General features: G+C 44.2%; 1 protein-coding gene across 11 annotated transcripts in view; it reads right to left on the bottom strand.

Annotated features, from left to right (window-relative positions):
- Positions 1-22752, bottom strand: part of KCNMA1 (potassium calcium-activated channel subfamily M alpha 1) — a 666778-nt gene that overhangs the window by 260679 nt on the left and 383347 nt on the right. For all 11 annotated transcript variants that reach the window (XM_080926078.1, XM_080926079.1, XM_080926070.1 and 8 more), the window contains 2 exons: positions 14675-14768; positions 11843-11954 (listed from right to left, as the gene is read on the bottom strand). In XM_080926078.1, coding sequence (XP_080782204.1) covers positions 11843-11954; positions 14675-14768 — 206 coding nt within the window. The remainder of the gene's footprint in view (positions 1-11842; positions 11955-14674; positions 14769-22752) is intronic.

The raw sequence follows: 22752 nt of genomic DNA, 5'->3' as shown, positions 1-22752 counted from the left end.
AGGGGGGATGGGCAATAGGGGGTGGATGAGGAGGAGGAGCAAGAGAAGGAGAGGAACAGAAGGAAGAATATCTGCTGTTCCTCCAGTTTGGCCAGGGAATTTTTTTTCTGGGTTGTAAGAAATATCAAGTTAATTTTACCCATTGTAAGACAGGCTGATACACTGTTATTTGACCAGAGAGAGGGAGGGAGGGAGGGAGGGAGGGAGGGAAGGAGGGAAGGAGGGAGAGAGAGAGAAGCTAAACTCTGACTGTATATGTAATCAGAAGGATGTTTATCTCAATATTGAACTCAATAATAAATACATCTTAGGGAAAGGGAGTTGTGTGTTATCTACCATGCAGTTCGAAGCCTAGGCATCTCCATGGAAGATGAAGGGGAAAAAATAAAGCTATTTAAAATGAGTTATCCCAAAAACAAAAATGGACTGGGCCCTAAAGTATCTCTTCCCTAGACTGGTAGCCGAAGGGACTCCATCCTTGACAAAAGAAGACAGGTCAGACCCCAGAGAAGGAAAAACAAGTGAGTCAGGAACCTTCCTCTGCAGGTTGAGGAGGAAGAGCAACAATGAAACATGGAAAGAAATAAGAGCCAGGGGTCCCCTCTTGCTGCAACACAGGACTTGGAAGGTCTTTCAAGGCAACTGTACAGAAGGAATCAGGTTTTCTAAAAGGGCTTAACAGTTCCAGCTGATGTTGTAACATGGGATACAATATGCTAGACACATCTCAATATGTGGGTGCTTCAGCCTCAGTCCCCACAATGTCTTGAAGGGGAGGATTCCTTAAAACCTGACATCTGTGAACCAAAAGCAGCAATGTTTCTGGGAGTGTAAGAATTTTGATAGTTGGCATAGAATTCAAGTTCCACATCCTAGTAGGATGGACCCAGAGACCTCAAGGCACAGTTCCTAGACTGTCATTGCTGGGACCCAGTAGGAAAACCCTCTACCTCCACCCTTGGGGTTACAGCAGACCTATGTGTGATTCTGAAGTTTGTGTGCTGAAGTTTGAGAAACAGTACTCTAGAATTTCACCCATGCTCATGCATGCTCTACAGGAACTTTCCTTATTTGTCTCTAGAGGGTCTAACAAGAGATTTTAGAAGGTGTGTGTGTGTGTTTCCTAAAGTTGGCTATGCGTCTCTCATTGAAAAAGTACCAAGTGAGAGATTTCTCAATGCTGGCTGCATACTGGACTTCTTTAGGGAACCCCACCATTCTGGTGGCTTATATTGGGATTTATTCAAGCCGAAATACCAACTTTCCAGCCTCAGTGGTAGGAGGTGTCTATGTTTTCCCGGACAACCTAAAATCCTGCTAAGGTCTTCGGAGCCTGCATAAGAGATATCTGGACAGTTTGTAAAATCATCTATTGTTCTCTCTTAGGAAAGCCAGGTTTGGAGGTTTGGGTTTTCACTTCCTAAGTCTCCAGGTCTGCAGGCACATTGGGGATAGCTTTGGTTCTAATACCCTATGGAAAAACATTTGCCTTTAGAACCCTGCAACACACTCTGCACTGGGATATTAGCTTTCCTTCGCATCACTGTAACCATATAATGATGACTATTATTTTGGGTAAATGAATCATTCTTGTCTCACCAGGCAACACCTTCCCATGGTGAAGTCCTGTGAACACTGGGGACAAGTTGAACAGGAGAAATCCTGCCCCTCGGCTCCTAACTAGCGCTCAGTTCTCAGCTGATTTGCTACCCAGGCCAAACCATCAGGCTTAGATCTCAGAAAAAGAATTGAGGCTTTTATTATTGCTATTTTTTTAAGATGCTGCAAAGGTAAATATGTCCAGCCCTAGAGATTTAGTTTGCCCAAGGAGATTGTTCTTATAACACCCTGGTCAAGCGGAACCATCTGAAGAGATGCTGGCATCCTTGAAAACCTCCTGCTGAATTCATTCCTTGAAGACATTCATTTTAGGAAGTTATTTCCAATTTGGCATATAACAGCCATGCAAGTCAATGAGGATTTAGAATCCCTGCTCCACACGGAAGGCATCTTATTTAAAGCACATCCCTGACAAAGCAATATCAAGGGGACACAACTGGAAATCTCTTTGAGAGGTGTAATTTCTCCAGGAGCAGATTTAGCAAGTACAGCAGCTACCAGAGTGGCAATCAGCTTCCTGAAATTCATCCAAACTTTCACCAATCTGCTTCCTGGGGCTGCTTTCAGACAAAGTTCAGCCACGGGAACAGGGATGGACTTTAGCAATGGGCTTATTCATCTCGCCACACTTTAGTGACTTTGTCATACTTCGGTCACAATGCTACTCCTAAGGTTCACAGTATCACTGAATTCCGTCTCTCTCTCTCTCTCTCTCTCTCTCTCTCCCTCCCTCCCTCCCTCCCTCCCTCCCTCCCTCCCTCCCTCCCTCCCTCTCTCTCTCTCTCTCTCTCTCTCTCTCTCAAGAAAAAAAAATCAAACAAAGGGTGTAGCCCTATGTTTTGGTCCCTTCAGGCATCTACACCAAAAGACCATTGACTGGATAATTTATAACAACGTAGATGTATTGCTCACAATTCTGGAGGCTGAAGTGTCCAAGGGTCAAGGTACCAACACATGCAGTGTCTGGTAAAGTTTGTCTAATGAGGGCTCTAATACCATTCTGGGTACTCCACTGTCATGACCTGATTGCCATCTAGACACTTATTCCTTCTAATGCTGCTGGTCCAGGGTTACTCCTCTACATGTGAATTTGGGGAGCACTAACACTTTGAACACAAGAGCACACATCTCTAGTGCCATTGTAAATGAGACCCACAATAATGATGTTTACTATTTTTTATTATCAGTTTGGAGATATATTTATAATGAACCTTCTTATTCTACAAGGCCAACTGGGAAGAGAAGGATCTGAGAAAAGCCAGCTTAGTCACAGAAATAGATATAACTCAGATTTTAAAAGAAAAGCAGACTGAGTTTTCTATTTCTCTTTCTTATTTTTTCTCAACTGGGACCACGTGGGACTTTGTCAGAAGGTCTCTCTGGTTTTGTCAGGTCACTGGAATAAGGGGAGGCTGCATCTCACAGTCGGTTTGGTTGGACAGCACTCCTTTTGTTTGGAACTATAACGGTTGGGTGTGCTGGTCACTAGAGCGGCAGCGGAGCATCATTCCGAGGAACCCGGACTTTGCAGGTGGGTTACCTGTGTTCAGAGTCTGGCTCGGCCGCTTAACTTTGTGACTCTTGTCAAATAGTAACTTAACATCAGCAAGTATTGGTTTTCTCAAATGGACCTGAAATGGCATGCATTTCAGACTTGTTTGGCAGATTGCCTAATCTAATTAATTACATGCACAGTTACAAACATACACATATGCACAATGTGAACACATCCAGCTTTATTTTGGTTATAGAAGCGCCTTTTCTTCTGGATTACACGTTCATTTCTTCCTCTTTCTTTTGCCTTCTTCCCTAAAGAAAGACACACTTATGCCAAGAAAAGAAGCCATACTTGTTCCTCTTCCCTATTTGTTATTCTTGTTTGCTGTTTCATTTTTTCTTTTGGTTTTGTTTGAGCTTTTGTTTGTTTGTTTGTTTTTGTCTTGTTTTATTTCTTTTTTTGAGGCAGAGTCTCACTATGTAGAGAACACACAGAGGTCTGCCTGCCACTGTCTCCCAATTAAAGCCCATGCCACAACACTAGGCCTCCTATTGTTGGGGTAACAAATGTGAGTCTCAAGGACTGACATCCCTATTTTATTTTTAAATAAAGCTACAAGTTAAAGGGAGGGGTTACTGAGAAAGCTTGGACTGACACACTAAAGACACTAGGGCTGGAATTTCGGTCACCTTGGTAGGTGGTACAGGTGATCTGGGGGCTCTGGGAACTGCCTTTCCAGGTCAGGGACCCTTGATGGGGGCTCTGGGGACTGCCTTTCCAGGTCAGGGACCCTTGATGGGGATAGAGGATGTGCCTTATGGTCATAGATGGCAGACTGAAGTATAAGTTCAAGGTGAGCCTACCTCTACTAATTACAAAGGGTTCTCTACAGTATTCTCTACCCTGCTACTTATTCTCAATATAGAAATTCTAGAGCCATCCTGTAGGGGGAACCAGAGAGCTTTCTTGTTTTCTTTTCGGCACCTAAAGGGCCATTTTACAAAAGAGCAGGAAGCCTGAGAAGCTGAGGCTCTGAGTCAGGCTCAATGCTTCGTATATTTACATCCGGCCCCCCCTCTCTCTCCCTCCCTCCCCCTTCTCCCTCCTCCATAATCATTTATTGATATATAAAATATTAATGTATATTTTTATATAAATATATGTACATTATATTACATATTGTGATATATAATAAAAGATATCATATTTACATTTAGGATGTCAATGTCTTACATGTTCTTGATTTAACCTGAGCATTAGGGATGGTGATTCCTTCTCAATAGTGATATTTACCTAATGCCTTCTCAACCATCTGTTCATGAAAGGTCTTTGTCCTTGGTTTTCAGTATTATTTTTGTGTTTGTTTGTTTGTTTTTTCTGCTTGTTTGTTTGTTTGCTTGGTTGATTGGTTTCTTAGGACAGGGTTTGTTTATATAGCCCTGGACATCTTGGAACTCTCTCTGTAGAACAGGCTGGTTCAGACATCTCAGAGATCTGTCTGCCTCTAACCCCTCGGTTCTGGGATGACACTACTAGAAAAGTTTTTATCAGAAATTATTAATTTTAACATTACCTTTAAATTGTGTGTGTGTGTGTCTGTCTGTCTGTCTATTTGTCTGTCTATCTGTCTGTCTGTTTGTTTGTTTGTGTACATGGACACTTGCTCTCCCTTCATGTCCAAAGACCAGAGGACAATATGTGGGGTTCTTTCCCCCCACGAGTCCTGGCTTGTTGGTAAGCATCTCTACCCACAGAGAACCATCCGATTCTTTAAAAAATAGACGTATTACTAAGTTTCAAACCTGTGGCAAATGGCTGAGATGCTATTAATATATCAAAGCAGACCGCTTGCCTCCAGGCTCTCCCAGCATTCCTCAGTCCCCACCCACTACCCTGGACTCTCCAGCACAAAGGCTGGGCTTCCCTTACCCCAGAGCCTCTTCCCTATATAATCCAGACATTTTGCTTACCTGTCCCCTTTGTACCTTTGACCTCCTAGCTTCTGTATCTAGGCTCCCTTCCCCTCCTCCTCTTTCCACAAGGCCCGGACTCGCATCTACTCTGGACTCTCCCAGGTGTCTCTGCCTCTGCCTATGCTAACCCACACATCTACAATAAACTTTCCCTCCACCATGCCTAGGAGCAGTCATGGTCTGTCCTTTTTATTTCTTTTTTTTTTTTTCATTAAATTTCTTAAAAATCAACTCAAACTTTTGTTAAGCTCTTTTGTATGTAGAAGTGCCCTTCATACAAAGGTGAAAAGTTACAGTGCTTACCCATGGATCCACACTCCAGCATCTTGAGCAGACAGAACGTTATAGAATAAAGAAATGAGCTAGCTCTCTCTCTCTCTCTCTCCCTCCCTCTCTCTCTCTCTCTCTCTCTCTCTCTCTCTTCTTTCTCCCTCTCTTTTTCATCTTCTCTCTTCTCTTTTTGTTTTTCTTCCTCTTTTCTTCTTCTCCCCCCAACCCCTATCTCTGCACACATGCCCTTTCTCTCCCTGATCCTCCTGCTCTTCCCATGGTGACTCCCCTGAGCTCAGTCCTTGGAACCAGTGAACTCACCCAACAGCAGCTTCCCCATAAACCTGCCTCTCGTATATTCTAACTTGCCTTGAATTGGCTCATTTCACTGGCGGAGAAATAACTTTTCAATTTCCCTCCTTGCATGTTCCATATTCCCCTTCCCCCACGAACCCTACCATCACCACCTGGTCTGCCTCCATCTCTGTCCCCTTTTGTATTTACCACCATCCCCCAATAAATCTCTTTTGTTTGAAAAAATTGATGAAATGGTTTGTATGTACAGTTTAGAGTGTAGGATTCACCATTGAATTCCTGAGATGTAGGTAACAACCCTGAAGAACTAAGTTTTAATTTTCTCTAATTTCAAATCTGCAATGACACCTGTCCTACCTGCATGTTTTTTATATTTTTTAAAATTTTTGTTACCGTGACAAAAGATAGAATTATTTGGGAAGAGGAACTCTCAGTTGAGGAAAAAAACATGGCTTCATAAGATTGGCCTGTAGGCAAGAGTGTCATCTTTTACACACACACACACACACACACACACACACACACACACACAAACACACACACACACACAAACACACACACAAACACACACACAAACACACACACAAACACACACACACACAAACATACAAACACACACACACAAACACACAAACACACACACACAAACACACACACACAAACACACACAAACACACACACACAAACACACACACACACACAAACACACACACACACAAACACACACACAAACACACACACACAAACATACAAACACACACACACAAACACACACACAAACACACACACACACACACACACACAAACACACAATTGATGTTGGAGGGCCCATTTTGTGAGCAGTGCTACCCTTGAGTTGAACGAGAAAGCAGGCTGAACGAGCAAGAAGAAATATGCCAATAAAGCAGCACTCCTCCACGCTTGGCCACTGCTTTAGTTCCCACCTGGACTCAACCATGCTGAATCTGGTGGAGAAATGACCTACGAGCCAAGGACTAGGAGGGTTATAAAAACTGGAAAAGCAAAGACATGGCTCTTTCCCTGGAGTATCACAGAGTCTTAGAAAAAGAGCCAGATTCCCCCTCTCTCCTCCCTCTCCCCTTCCCCCCTCTGTGCGTGGGTGTGTAAGTGTGTGAGTATGTACTAGTGTGTATAATCATGTGTGGAGGAAAGAGAACAACCTCCTGTATCATTCTGAGGTTGTTATTGATGTTTTTTTTTTTTTTTAAGCAGAATCTTTCATTGGGTCGAGACTGGCTAAGCAGCAAGGCTGGCTGCTGCTGAACCCCAGGAGTCCACCCTGTCTCCCCAGTGCTGAAATTATAACCATGCTCCATCATGCCCAGCACTCAGGTCCCCATGCTCATGAGGAAGGCATTTTTACTAATGGAGCCATCTTCCCAGCCCTTGAAGACACCTTTATCTTACTCTAGCCAGACCCAAGTTAGACTTCCAGATGAGGAATTATGAGATGAGGCACAGAGGCTGTTTTGAGGACCAGCATTGTGGTGGTGGGTTTCTATGCCAGTGGTAAATAACTCCAACCATCTCTCAGGGTTGGAATGAGCTTAAGGAAGAGACTTTTCATCACTGATGCCATCTTCCCATGGGTGCATGTTACTCTGTGCAGTGGAGTCCTGTTCCCTCAGAGAATTAGCTTCCTCTTCCATGCTGAGGTCTGCCCTGGACTACCAGCCTCAGCTGGGGCTAAGAGTTCTACAGAATCCTCTGTATCCATGTGTGTGTGTGTGTGTGTGTGTGTGTGTGTCTATACATGCATGTGTGTGCGCACATACACACAAGCATGTGCTGTTCTTATTCCTCTGACTGCCACCCCCCGCCCCCAGGCTTTCTGCTGTACTTGGCAATTCTGGACTTAATTATATACTAGGCAATGTTGCCTACTGTCATTTCATGTCTGTTTATCTTGTTTCCAAAATAAGATTGAGCCTCGGTCTCAAACAAGAACTACGCTTTGTCCTATTTTGTTCAGTTGCTCTTGTTTTCTGGAACATGTGACATGTATACACACACACACACACACACACACACACACAAATACAAAGTCTTATATTTCTAAGTAGATATTCTTAATTCTTTTTGTTATTGGTGTTGTTTTTACCAATGGCTGGCCACTAAGTAATTTTTCTGTTTCACACTAGAGTGTTCTGTTTTCTGTTAAATTTGTTGAAGGTGTTAAGGTCTAATGTTGGACCCAGAATGAATAAGACAGAGGTACAGTGTTCCACTTATGGTCCCAGTCAACGGCAGCCCCAATCATGTTCCTCATTCTGTCAGGGAATAGGGGTAAACTCTGTTGAAAATCATGGCTCAGATAACAAAAAGGGAGGCTGTGTCTGTGATACTCATAACCCCGAGTTGAGCACATAACACATGCTCAATTAAAACAGCTTAGGCAGGGGCTATAACTGTGACTCAGCAGGGAAGCACTTGTCCAGCATACACAAGACCCAGGGTTTCAACACCAGCACTAAGATAATAAAAGGCACATCAGGTAACTGGCCAGTGAGTACGCTTCTCCTATTTCATTCCTCTAACCACAAAAGAAGGTCCTCCACACAAAGATCTATGCACACAATGGAGGCATAGCTGACCACTCCTGGGGGTAGAATTCCTAAAAGAACAGACAGATGAACACATTGTTCATGTCTCAAAATAAGAGCCACCTCTCATTTCAGGCCACACTTATTTTAGTGACTGGGGTAAGGATTTTGTAAAGGAATGAGCCCATCTGAGGAAACAGAAATTAAAACAAGTAGTGGCTTGTCATCTGCAGATATAGATGCCTTCCCATCCTGCCACCCTTTTGTGGGGGGGTCTCATTCTGTTCTGTATGATCCTTTGGCACTTTAAAGAATGGAGGGCAAGTTAGAGGGTGAGGCTGGGACAGCTAGAGCCCTGCTAGCAGAGGTTTCGCTACATTCTTCCCATGTAGCTACCACACTAGAACCCAGCTGTGGCCCTGTGAAGGAACCACCACTGCCACCAACCTTTTACAGGGGACAGTACTAAGAAAACAGGGCTGGGGACAGGTAAGTGTGATCTTGCACAAAGGGACCCACTGGCCAGCAGCTGAGGAAAAGCCAAGTGAGCAGGGACAGAACAGAGAGCTGGGTTCTGATCTATTTCTCTCTGCTAAATGAAATCACATGGAAGCCCTTGGTCCTCTGCAAGATCCACAAGCTGACAAAGTGCTCTGGTACTTGGGAGACACCGTGCCAGCTCTGAGTGCCTCTCTGGTCCTGGTGGCATTTCTAGAAACTGGAGGTGGCAAAAAGGGAGTGCAAAAAAAGACATATAGGAATGCACACTCTTAAATAAGATCCTCCCCTCCACACCCCAAGCAAAGCATTGCGAGATGAGTAAGTACGGATGGAGAGATGCCAGCATCAAGCAGCAGAGTGGGTGCTGCCTTTTCCCAAATTGGTCCTCAAAACTCCCAGTCTTCCAAGGTTAAGGTCAGGAGCTCAGTATCAGCAAAAGAGTGTAGACATCATGTCAGACTCAGGTACATTGTCCAGAAAGGCTGTGTGAACTTGATCAAGAAAGTCAACCTCTCTAAGCTTCAGGTGCCTGGACTGGAAACATGATGTAGTTAAGAGGTTTACTGAAGAATTTGAGTACCCACCTTTGTTATGTTGACTGTATTGCTGAGTGTCTTAAGCTAACATATATAAGTGATGTATATGGGTTATTATATAATATGTAATCCTGTATGGAGAATAAGAAGGGTAACATGGCATGGGTTTTGCATTGTAAAGACACAGACCAGGCCCCTGGTGTTCACTCTGGTTTTTAATCACCATGGTGGCAGAAATACCATGCCCCACCCTCAAAAGTTTGTGTAGCACTGCAGTAGACTTATTTCTTGTATCTTATCCCAAATCTCAACCAGTGATGGTAGTATGCCTCCATTTTCCAGGATAAGGGAAAAACTGCCCAAAAGGCTCACACCTAATGGTCCATTTTCTTCTTTGTAGGACTGTTTTCTAAGAATGTTCACTAGTTTCTGTGGTGTCTCATAAGTTCAATGGCTGTTTCCTAGGGTGATAACCTATGTATTAAAATAGACAGAGAAACCCCTGGCTTTAGTCTGAAATGACTCCTTTATATAATAGGCAGGAAGGTTTGGGATCCCACTCAAGGGCAGTCACTAACAAACAAAAGCATCTTATTAAATGTTTTATCCTGCAAGAGTGAACAGGTTCTTTTCATTGTTGTGGTTTAGTTGTTGTTGTTGCTGTTAATTTCATAGTCCAACACAAGCCATTGTTCTGTTGTCAGTTTCAACATTGTTGCTTCCCACCAGGCTGCATCATTTGTTGATTGCTAAGGTTCCTGCCCTTCTCAGAACTATAAGGCAGCAATCTCTGCCAATGTCCTTCACAGGCTGAGTGGAGAAGAAGCGATTCAGGTCACAAAGCCAGTCATTGGCTCAGCTGAGAAGGCTGGGATGCCCCAGCTCATGGGCCTACTCAGGACACATCTTAGATTTACACGTGGCTCTCATGATCTGGACATACTAACAGGAAAACCCTTCTCAGCAAGCACATCCCAGAGCCCAGAAGAAAACTTTTCCACTCAGCAGTAAGGTGATATGGTTTGAATGAGAAATCTGGAGGGTAGGTGGCATCTAACTGAGGATATGCACACATGCAGGTGCACTTACACACACGCACTGAAGGCTGTGTAGGTGACCACTATCTGTTATATATTAGAGATGCTTTTGTTCTAAATATATGACAGTTGTTTTCAAACCCAGCGCTTAGCAGGATGCAAGTACATCTTTATGCAACATTTTTAGAACATTATCTAACAAAGTCTACAAAATAAATTATTCATGCTCTTTTACTTGGCAATCCCTCTTCTGGTAATATGGAAATATCTATAGAAATGGAATTTCACAAATACATGGATGGCAGTGTTTATGAAAATATCGTTCAGAGCAGCAAATGAAGCATCCAGGTGATCCATTAGGACCTACAGCTAGATTCTCTATGTGAGCAGATATCAGAATTTTACCCAAATGGCTATAACATTTACCTTATTGTGGAGCTGAAGGGATACCCACCATGTGTTACTATAAGAACGAAATTACAGTGGGAAATAGTTATTTGAAACAATGTCTCACAGGAACACCAGCACCCCTCTAATGCATTGATATAGGTGCACCTCCATTTATGTATGTGTAGTATGGGATGAGTTTGCAGAAAGGTGCATGGCTTGTTAACAGTAGGCATCTCAGGGCAGGGGTTGGGGGACCCACTAGGGACAAAAGGAGAAGAATGCTGCTGCTTCTTTGTGCATATTCAAAAGTTTTTAATGGTTACAACATGCATATGTTGTTTTGTGGGAAATATAAAGTTGTCCCTCATGCTCATCAAGAAACAAAACCAAACAAAAAACAAAACTAAAACAAGCCTACATGTAAAGACAGAGAGAATTCTCAAGAAGTCTTCCAATCCTCAGTTAACTAACAGAAGCAAAACATTTTCATATTAATTAAAACTTAGACACAGTATCAAAGAGGAACTTGGAGCTGTTGATTTAATCTTTCTCTGGGCTAGTTAGTTTTCCCAACTAATTGTTTTTATGGTGTTGGTCTTGATTTAGGAAGTGAGCTGCTAAGCCAAGCACCAAAGAACATTCTCCAGGCGAGGGAATGGAGTAACTCATGATCCCAGAGTGACTTGAGATGGTTCATCTTGACCTACTCATCCCAGAAATTGAAACTATAAATAAACGCCACCAGGAGACGCAGCCCAGCTGTGGCAGGCAGGTCTTCTAGGGCAACAGAACCTGCCACTCTGAAGGTTGGTCTCATTCCCTTGGGCTTCTTTAACCAGTCCTGACTCTCAGTTCCTGAATGACAAGTGACAGATGTGTGAACTGCACAAGTCCCAGCTGTGACAGTGATGACCACCGTACTTCCACAATGATAAAACGGCACTATTGAAGCTCTACGTCAGCAGATCCCTCTGGGATGTCACCATCCAGTTCTAACACCCCAAGAGCACCCTTTCCTGGCTCCATGCAAAACTGTCTATGCATAGCTACAAACCAGCACAAGAATCCTTCCAAACCCTCTCCCCTTAATCCATCCTGCCTTAAGAGCCAGTGAAAAGGCAAAAAGAGACTGACTTACCCAGCCAACTTCTGTTTAGGTACACAGACACAAACACGGGAGGGACTGTGAAGAAATCTACTACAGAGTTCACTTCTAGCCAGAACCACAGCTTATCATTGGCTGCAATGAACTGGGGGGAGAGAGAGAATAAGACAGAAAACAAAATGAGAAGCATGGTGCCAGCATTTAACATATGTATGTCCTTTTGTCGAAGGACAAACATTGGGGTTTCTGTGGGGTCTAGACTCTGCTCTTTGCCCAGTCTCCTGCTGTCCTGTACATCAATCGCTAGCTTGAGTCTTAGAATTTACAGCCTGTTTAAGGGAGTAAGGATCTGCCACATTAACCTTAGAGAAAGATCAGGCAGTGGGAGTATCTATGGTTCACAACAGCTTCGTGGAGATAGTTTTAGTCAACTCACCTTCTTGTCCTTTCTGATCCAAATCTAACTGTGAATCATGCATATATATGGGCATTCACACTCACCAGCACAATTCAATTTTTGTGCAAAAAGCTCCATAAGCATGATCCAGTATAGACTCCCACATCCCACCAGCCTTCACGCCTCCCTGACTCCCTAATCCCACCAGCCTTCACTCCTCCCTGACTCCCTAATCCCACCAGCCTTCACTCCTCCCTGACTCCCTAATCCCACCAGCCTTCACTCCTCCCTGACTCCCTAATCCCACCAGCCTTCACTCCTCCCTGACTCCCTAATCCCACCAGCCTTCACTCCTCCCTGACTCCCTAATCCCACCAGCCTTCACTCCTCCCTGACTCCCTAATCCCACCAGCCTTCACTCCTCCCTGACTCCCTAATCCCACCAGCCTTCACTCCTCCCTGACTCCCACATCTCACCAGCCTTCACTCCTCCCTGACTCCCTAATCCCACCAGCCTTCACGCCTCCCTGACTCCCACATCCCACCAGCCTTCACTCCTCCCTGACTCCCACATCCCACCAGCCTTCACTCCTCCCTGACTCCCACATCCCACCAGCCTTCACTCCTCCCTGACTCCCTAATCCCACCAGCCTTCACTCCTCCCTGACTCCCTAATCCCACCAGCCTTCACTCCTCCCTGACTCCCTAATCCCACCAGCCTTCACTCCTCCCTGACTCCCTAATCCCACCAGCCTTCACTCCTCCCTGACTCCCTAATCCCACCAGCCTTCACTCCTCCCTGACTCCCTAATCCCACCAGCCTTCACTCCTCCCTGACTCCCACATCTCACCAGCCTTCACTCCTCCCTGACTCCCTAATCCCACCAGCCTTCACTCCTCCCTAACTCCCACATCTCACCAGCCTTCACTCCTCCCTGACTCCCACATCCCACCAGCCTTCACTCCTCCCTGACTCCCACATCCCACCAGCCTTCACTCCTCCCTGACTCCCTAATCCCACCAGCCTTCACTCCTCCCTGACTCCCTAATCCCACCAGCCTTCACTCCTCCCTGACTCCCACATCCCACCAGCCTTCACTCCTCCCTGACTCCCACATCCCACCAGCCTTCACTCCTCCCTGACTCCCACATCCCACCAGCCTTCACTCCTCCCTGACTCCCACATCCCACCAGCCTTCACTCCTCCCTGACTCCCACATCCCACCAGCCTTCACTCCTCCCTGACTCCCTAATCCCACCAGACTTCACTCCTCCCTGACTCCCTAATCCCACCAGCCTTCACTCCTCCCTGACTCCCTAATCCCACCAGCCTTCACTCTTCCCTGACTCCCTAATCCCACCAGCCTTCACTCCTCCCTGACTCCCTAATCCCACCAGCCTTCACTCCTCCCTGACTCCCTAATCCCACCAGCCTTCACTCCTCCCTGACTCCCACATCTCACCAGCCTTCACTCCTCCCTGACTCCCACATCTCACCAGCCTTCACTCCTCCCTGACTCCCACATCTCACCAGCCTTCACTCCTCCCTGACTCCCTAATCCCACCAGCCTTCACTCCTCCCTGACTCCCTAATCCCACCAGCCTTCACTCCTCCCTGACTCCCTAATCCCACCAGCCTTCACTCCTCCCTGACTCCCACATCTCACCAGCCTTCACTCCTCCCTGACTCCCACATCCCACCAGCCTTCACTCCTCCCTGACTCCCACATCCCACCAGCCTTCACGCCTCCCTGACTCCCACATCTCACCAGCCTTCACTCCTCCCTGACTCCCACATCCCACCAGCCTTCACGCCTCCCTGACTCCCACATCCCACCAGCCTTCACGCCTCCCTGACTCCCACATCTCACCAGCCTTCACTCCTCCCTGACTCCCACATCTCACCAGCCTTCACTCCTCCCTGACTCCCTAATCCCACCAGCCTTCACTCCTCCCTGACTCCCACATCCCACCAGCCTTCACTCCTCCCTGACTCCCACATCCCACCAGCCTTCACGCCTCCCTGACTCCCACATCTCACCAGCCTTCACTCCTCCCTGACTCCCACATCCCACCAGCCTTCACTCCTGGTTGACCCTGATAATTGCAGTCTCAACGCTGCTAAATATACATTTGCTAGCTTAAGTTTCTTCAATGTACTTTGTAATAGAAACAAACAAACAAAAAAACCCCACATTCATGTTTGAACAGAGAACTGAGAAACAATGAGTCACTGTACCATTGCTTCAAACCCTTTCTTGAACCAAAATAAACCTGTGTTTCAGAAAGCTCTCAGCTAAGCAAAGAGCTTGTCCACAGACCTAACACCAGAATGCAGGTGAGTTGTCCACCACGGAGACCTCAGGCTTCACCTTGTCTAGGAAAGCAGTCATGGGTGGAGGGTTATCCTTGAGTTTCAGATTCTCATGCCCCACTGTGGTACTACTGGGAGATGCTGCTGAACTTACCCGCAAGCCAAAGTAGAGAAGGAAGAACACGTTGAAAGCCATGTCGATCTGTAATGTGAAATCTTTGTAGAAATTCTGGCAGGATTCTATTGGGCTATTAGACAGGAAGAAGAAAAAGCAAGAGGTAAATAAAAGACAAAGAAACGATTGTCACAGCTTCCACAATGCCAAGAAACCGTGTGTGGGGTAGAGGACAAAATGAATGCTCGCTGAATACAACATTTGGTCTTTCTACCCCTGTGATCATCAAGCAAGCATTGCCAAAGGGCTCTCCATTCAACCATTCAGTGTTTTGTTCTTTTCTTTGCTTTTTGGGTTGGTGATCATTTTATATACTGTTTTCTTATCATCATTCAGGAGTTGATCTAAGATTCTAAAGAGGATCATGCAGACACCTTGGAGGAAGGACAAGCAGGAAGGATTACCAAATTTCTTGATTTCACATTAACCCTTAAAGAACTGATATCTTCAATTAAAAGGACTCAAAACAAGGCTATACTATCAGACCCTATGCCCTCCAGCCCATTAGAAGTGGAGCCCCATTTTCCAGCGGCCAAGTCTGGATCTTATAAAAGCTGTTAATATATTCATAAAGGGCCCAGGAACATCCCAAGAAAGCCTCGCTGGAGATGGTCCTGGTACTGTTCTGGCTAGACTAATCATGGACTTCCTGTGTGGTACTCTGAGATGGGGAAAAAAAGCAGTGTTCGACAATAAAATCCAAGACCACAAATTAATGTATGGAAGCAGTACTCTAAGGGTTAATTTTGTTCGTTGTTGTAGTTGGCATGCAGGTTAATGGGCTTCACGTGTGTACCAAGCAGCCAAATGCGCACCCCTAGCACTGAACTTTGTTCAAGAGTAGGCAATTCGGAAGGGCACTACTATACAAACTGGTATGTGGTTTCCATGAGATTTCCCACCGCACACTGACCAGAGAATCAGTATGCGAGTGGTCCCAAGGTCAGGGCTAAGTGGAAAGCAGCAAAGCCTTACAGACCCCTCAAAGCTATAAAAGGAATTCCAGCATACTGCTGTCTATAAGCAGCAAATGGAAGCACCCAGGCCGGGAACAGCGTGGTAAGCAAAAGGGACGGAGTGTGGGGAGATCCCCAAATCCTTCTCCAGGTGGGAAGCAACACGGACCTCTCCCCCTAGGATAGAGGGAACTGGAGAGGTGCAGCAGGAAAAAATGCTGAGCAGCGGGGCCACTTTAGAATTCATTGCGTTTGGATACCAGTTAGTATAGTTGTACTTTACTAAGGGTAATGCTTGGCTGTTCAACAGGCAGGAATCAGTGCAGCACAGTGCAGCCTGGGAATGCAGGGCCCACTCAGAGGCATGGTAGGTCAGTCTCCAGGAACCTCCGGTCACGTGACATGCACTGGCTTTCTCCATTCTTTCCTGGGATTACCAATCAAACATGCCCTTTGTCACGTCCCAAACCACCGAACTGTGTTAACCCTCCACACACAAAGGAAGAATAACTTATTCTTGCATTTACAAAGTAAGCACACTGAACAAAAGCGACAGAACATGGCTCGTTTTACAAAGGAAATGACAACTGCCGGGTTCTCACCAAGGCAGGAAAGTGAGGGGAGAGACAGAATGGAATCTGGTTAGTCTAGTGGTGAAAGGAGGCGGGAACAAAAGCTCACAGGGAAACAGCCTACCTCTGTACTTAGCCTGCCCTCCCTCGCTCCCACCACAAGCATGCATTTAAGTAAAAACAAGGGACAGGTCTGCAGTTCTTAAGCTATAGTGGGGTATTATAAATAGCAAAGGTAAGGCATATTCCTAAGATATGTATGCAGGTTGACCGGGTAAGATCTACTACAGATCCCAAGGACCTTGAGTGAACAGAACGCTGAAAATTAAGTGGTTTGTGTGTGCGTGTGTAAGTACACATGTGTGTAAGGGAATAAGTGAGTGAGTATGTGAGAGATGTGCAGATAAGCATCACACTTATATGCTTTATTGTGCAAGCAGGAAGTTGGCTTCGAAAGTACATATTCACTATTGTGTTGTGCTAGGAATCAAAGGAAAGCCTTGGGTTCAAATTCATCAAGGAAAATATATGATTTCTCGACTAAGGCCAAGCAATACGCTCAATATTGCCTTTGTAATAGTCACTGATAGAGACATTGGTGGCATCTGAGGGATCTCATGACTTCTCTAGGCCCTGTTCAGTCCATGAGTTTGTGGTTTGTTTGGGGATTTCCTTGAAAATTTTTTTTTTCTGCACTGTGGTAGAGAGATGATAGTTTAGTGTCACTGAGGTTATTTTAGTTCAACATAAGTGGAATAAGATATTTTGAAAAGTGTAAGTAACTCTTCTCCATTGACCCTTGATTTCTCGTTTCTTTTGTTCTGGTCCTTTACATATTGTCCAGTGCCTAAGTACAACAATGAAAAGGCTTTAGTCTACAGGGTGCCATGTTGAAAACCATACTTGAACACTCCCCAGCCCCTTTCACAGAGAATAATGGAGAAGACACAATAGACCTTGCCATTGGTCATTTAAAACTTTAGACCTGACATAATTTTTACCTCCTTACCATTCACTAGGCTCTATGCTCTGAACTCAAAGTGTAAAATAGAAGCCCTGCTGCGGCTTTGAACGGCTGTTTTTCTGACTAAAGTGCAAAGTACCAGGAACACACCCTGAGCTATGGACAAGGTAGAGATGAGGGGCAGGAGGTGGGAAACTCTTAGACAAAAACCCGAACAGAACCTCAGAACCCAGGTGGGATCAGAGCATTCTGTGGCTATATTTTATATCCATCTCAGCAATTTCTCCCTACCAGAAGAGTGCCAGGAACAACAGCCTGCATGGTTTTTCAACTGCCAACAGAACTATTTATCAGGATCCCTTCTGAGATAAATCCTCTGAGTCTTTATAGTTCATGGTCTCACACATTCACAGACCACAGAGTGGGGGTGCCAAAGCCCCACTATTTTATTCCCCAAAATGGAAACATACCATGAAACTCATTGATCTTTTTTAAAAAAGGGAATCTATAACTCAACAACCAAAAAGTTGGCCTATGGTGGTTTCTTCTTCTCCCCACAAGACTTAGTGATTAACACTCATTGCAGAAGGAAAGTGGACTAAAACTACCTCTTCTGTCTCATGTGCAGCATCAGAGTTTCCTTGTCTACATCCACAGAGGGCAGTGGGGAAAACGGTACTTGTATTTAAAACTACAAAAGAAAATGACTCTGAGTCACATTCTTAAATTTAGGTTGCCATTCTGATGAGGCAGGCCCACATCAGAAAAGGCTTTAGGTGAACATGCAAAGCCAACTGGGGGCGGGGAACGGGGCTGAGAATTGAAAGAAAATACACCAGTTCTAAGTCTCATAGGAGCAGTCAGGCTGACCCTAACTCATCCCTGGCTGACAGGTGAGTATGTAGGGCTGAGGCTGTAAGACTTGGTAGCTATAGGTTTTTCATTCTTGTGTTCCCACTGTCTATGCAGATTGGCTGTGATATTGAAGCCTTAGGGGCATTTAGTGTGCTGACCAATAATCTAAGATTAAAAACCTTTCCAAAGATTCCCCATGAAAAGGTTCCTTCTGAAGGGGCATGTAGGACGATGGCTGGAATATGAACTTCTTAGAAGTACGTGTTTAGCACATTGTTGTCTCTGGAGGAGACATCTCCATCTACTGAATAATGATATTTCCTGTAAATGCCCTTGAGCATGATGATTTGATAGATAGAACGATTTGGACATGGCTCTGGAATTCATCAAAACTCATGGCAAAGGCTTTCCTGCCCTCCCCCCCCCCCAATGCCCATCTTTTCAGATCCTGTGTCATCTACCAGAGAGATGTACTGCCTCTTTTCCTAAGCATCCATATTAACCCTCTTATCCCTGAGCCCTTGTTTTTCTACATCCTGGCATTGTCTGCCCGACTCCATGAAGATATTTCTCCCAGACTGTGGTTCTCAAACTTTGGATTGGACCCGAAGAACTTTGCCAAAGCTTGCTAGGTCTCAGCTCCAGAGTCTCTGCTTTATGACTCTGAATTAGAGATATGGATTTTTGCTTTTCTCCCAGTCTCTCAAACTCCACTGATAATGTTGCTTAGGGATTTTGAGAACTGCTACTTTTGAAGAATCTCTTATCAACTGTGCACTAGCTATGGGTGCCATTGCTCAAGGAGACTCCCATTCAAACCGGAACAGAGATGATTAAGTCTTAGAGCCTGCCCTCGGATAACAAGATGCATAGCACTTAACAAATTGCTAAGATCAAGGCTGTGAACACATACTTTCAGCTTCAGATATGGACAAGAGAGAAAGAATTAAAAGCCATACATAATTCTAGCACCACCTTACAGGTTTGAACAGTGGATGTTCATTTAACAATCAGAGAGCACCTGCTGAGTACATTCTCAGTTCTAGATTACATGGAAAATGGTGAGAGCTGGATAAGGGGTTCAGGAAACAGAAGTTTACAGGGAATAAGGAAATGCTAAGCAGCTTTGGAACACAACAACACGAATTCCAGATAATATACTTGGGAAGGGGCTGGTCAAGAAACAAAGTAGCACTGTGTGCAATAATTTCTATCATTCAAATTCTCCCCGCTCTGGAAGGCTAGTCCTTTTAAAAATTGAATGGTGCCCTCTCAATGCCCACCAGGATTATAGACCACCAGAGGTCATATTGAAAGCACTGCAGACATAAATCCATTCAATAAACTTAATTATGGCAGACTCACCTCCTCCGGCTCACCTCTGCAATGTTGTTATTTTAATCTAATTCAAAGATGTCTTTCCTGGAGCACTAAGGGACCCTTCTGTCTCAAGTGTCAACTTAGAGCCCATCTGAGAAGAACTTCCAAACCATGCCTCATTCTAGAGTTCTCAATCTAATTATTTTCGTTACTTGCTTTAGGTGAGAGCTTTTGTTACCTTAGGCTTGGGCCTTTGTTCCTGCAGGAATGAGACCTGAATATTGCTAACTCTAAATATCTACTTGTGCTGTGACCTCCTCAAATGGTCTTGTCTCTGTGTTCAGACTTCAGACAGCTTTCTGAAGGCCTAGCTAAAAACTTGACTCATAAGATAACCTGCCTCTTTACAGATGTTCTTTCATCTATGAGTTCCTTTCTTTTCTAAAATTGATGTTGGAACATAAGCTTTAACTTTTTTTATTCACATTTATTTTCATATGGCTATTTGGCCTACGTGAATATTTGTGTACCATGAACACCCTTTGCCTGTAGAGGTCAGAAGATGAGATCAGCTTTCCTGAAACTAGAAGCACAATAATTATTATCTAGCTTTGTGGGTGCTAGAGATTGAACCCAGGTCCACTGGAAAAGTAGCCAGTGAGATCTCTCCAGGCTCTCACAGGTGAATTTATACAGCTTCAGGATCAGAAAGTGCCGAGTTCAGTTCATATTTAAGTCTTCTTCAACTCAGCTCTATAGCATTTACACAATGCTCACAAACTTGATCCCTTTAAAAGGAGTAGATAAAATACGTGTTTTGCTAAAACTCTTTGATTTACAAACAAAAAAATCAGAGACTCAAATATCTACTGGAGTTCACATATCTGAAGGGTTAAGTTGGGATGAGGATCAAGCAACCTTATTGTAAAAATCATGCTACTTTTCCAGAAGGGATGCCATGTCCTTGGAAAGGAACGTGTGTGAGAAACAGTATCCAGTATCAACAGAGTATCCCAAGAGGCTCATGTAAAAACAAGGGGTTACTAATGGACTGCTGAAGTCAAACTGCCCTTGTAAGACTTCACGTGTTTGAGGGAAATGCAAAGGAATCTGGGCTGTCCAAACTACATCTAACATTGTTCTATCAAGTTGGGCATGTGGAATGTTAACCCTAATGTCTAGTTATCCTCCTGAAAACAATTCCAGTTCACAGCCCCTCTTCCTTCTCTCTCTCTCTCTCTCTCTCTCTCTCTCTCTCTCTCTCTCTCATATGTCTGCAAGCCCTCTTCGGTCCCCCTTTCTAAATATGGACTGGAGGATTAATACATTTTGCACGCCACTTCTAATCAAAGTAAAAGAAAAGATGAAAGCATTGAGACATAGGTTATAGAACTCATCTACAGCCACTGGAGAATATAGATCCCACTGATGTGAAGTTTTGGTCTTGGTAATGTCTGGATATATTGGTCAAGATGAGTGCTTCACTTTATCTGAGTACTAATGAGGATAAAATGTGTCTGACTATCCAGACTACATTAATTTTAAAGAAGAAAGAAGTCATTGCAATGCATGCCAAACAATTGTCAGTGATCTTATTCACATATCTTCTGGTCTCAAAAACTATTATGTGACCTGGTAAAAATAATGGTGCTACTGTGAGTGGCAGCATGCTAATTAGTCATTGAGACAGCTTACATCTCTAGGTGGACCACTACCTTCTAAACTGGACAGCGTCTCAGGTTCTGGAATAACCCAAGTTCTTTGTATCTTTTGACTTTTTTCAGTGCTCCCTTTTAAGCACCTGTTCAGAGTTAGACACTTAAGAGTTTATCTTTCAGTGCTAGAGAGGTGACTTAGCAGTTAATTATAGCACTTGTTGCTGTCTCAGAAGACAAGGGTTCGGGTCTCAGAACTCACATGGTGGCTAACAACTGCCTGTAAGTCCAATTCCAGGGGATCAAGCCTTTCTCTGGCCTTCACCAGCACCGCATGCACACATATGGGGCACAGCCATACACTCAGGCAACATACACAGACACATAAAGTAAAAATAAGTATATCTAAAATAAAAAGGGTTACCTTTCTAATATCAGGGTGGGATATGCATTTGATAAATAGTATATTTTATGTTTCTTTTTTAGCACAGAGAATCAAGTCTCTTCTGTCTACTGATATTAGGACTTTATCCAAGAACATCTTTAAGGAGGGTTTTTTTCCACATCATTCTCCTTGACAGATGGGCTGTAATCAATACTTGGATCAAAGCTAATGATAATTATATCAAATAAGCTCTTTGTTAATCTTGAAGCATTTTTCTTAGACACTGCACTTGCTTTCCATTTTTCTTAAAGGACAATGCATTTGTTTTAATGTAAATAGAAAACACTCATGGTCACTCTAGAGTATGGATCTGAGCCCACTTGTTAAATGGCTTTGTTGGGAAGTCCTTTGCTATGGTTTGTGTCGATAATTTATTCATCTTCCTGACAACAGCTTTTAATTATGCCTATGCTCAATTCTAAAATGGGATCTAATAGCAATAAACACATAGATCATCTGAACTGTGCTGAGATGAACAGGGGTGTGCAGAGGGGTGATATGTGAACCCTCACTGCTCTGCTGAATCCTTGGGTGCTCTGTAATCTTGAGCTTTGAACAACAATGACTACTGTGGATCTCAGAGCATTTGCATGCCACAGGGTGTCTGCCTTAGTAATTAGTCCTAAGAATAAAGCATTCTTCTAGGAGACAAAGAAAATGACACAGATTGCTGATAAAGAGACAAAACATGTCAGTTCCTTACACATTGGATTTCTCATTGAAACACAAAGATAACTTGTTATCACAAAACTCAGGTGGTTGAGAACCTTGCTACTTTCTTATAAAGCTTTTCAAATTTGCTCTAAAAAAAGAATTTAGTATCTATGCTGGGTGGTTTCTGTCAACTTGATACAAACATACATGTATCTGGAAAGAAAATCTCAATCAAGGAACTATGTCCATCAGACTGGCCAATGCATATGTCATGGAGGCATTTTCTAAAATCCTAACAGATATAGGAGAGCCCAGCCCCATTATGGGCAATGCCAACCCTGGGCAAGTGGACTTGAACTATATAAGAAAGGTTGATAAACAAGCCAAGGGGAGCAGGTCAGTAAGCTTCATTCCTGTGTGGTCTCTGCTTCAGTCTTGCCACCAGGCTCCTTCTTGAGCCTCTGTCCTGGATTCCTCTCATGATGACCTATAATCTGCAAGTCAAAACAAACCCTTTCCTCCCCAAGTTTCATTTTGGTTGGTAACATAAAAGCAAACTAGAACAGTGTGTCTTCTCTGTGTTTACCTTCATTTATGCCCAGATGCACCCAAATCATTTAACAGTAAAGCACTGGC

The sequence above is a fragment of the Micromys minutus genome (assembly GCF_963924665.1).
Source record: "Micromys minutus genome assembly, chromosome: 12".
Taxonomy (NCBI): Eukaryota; Metazoa; Chordata; class Mammalia; order Rodentia; family Muridae; genus Micromys; species Micromys minutus.
This window is presented reverse-complemented; position numbering and strand designations above follow the sequence as displayed.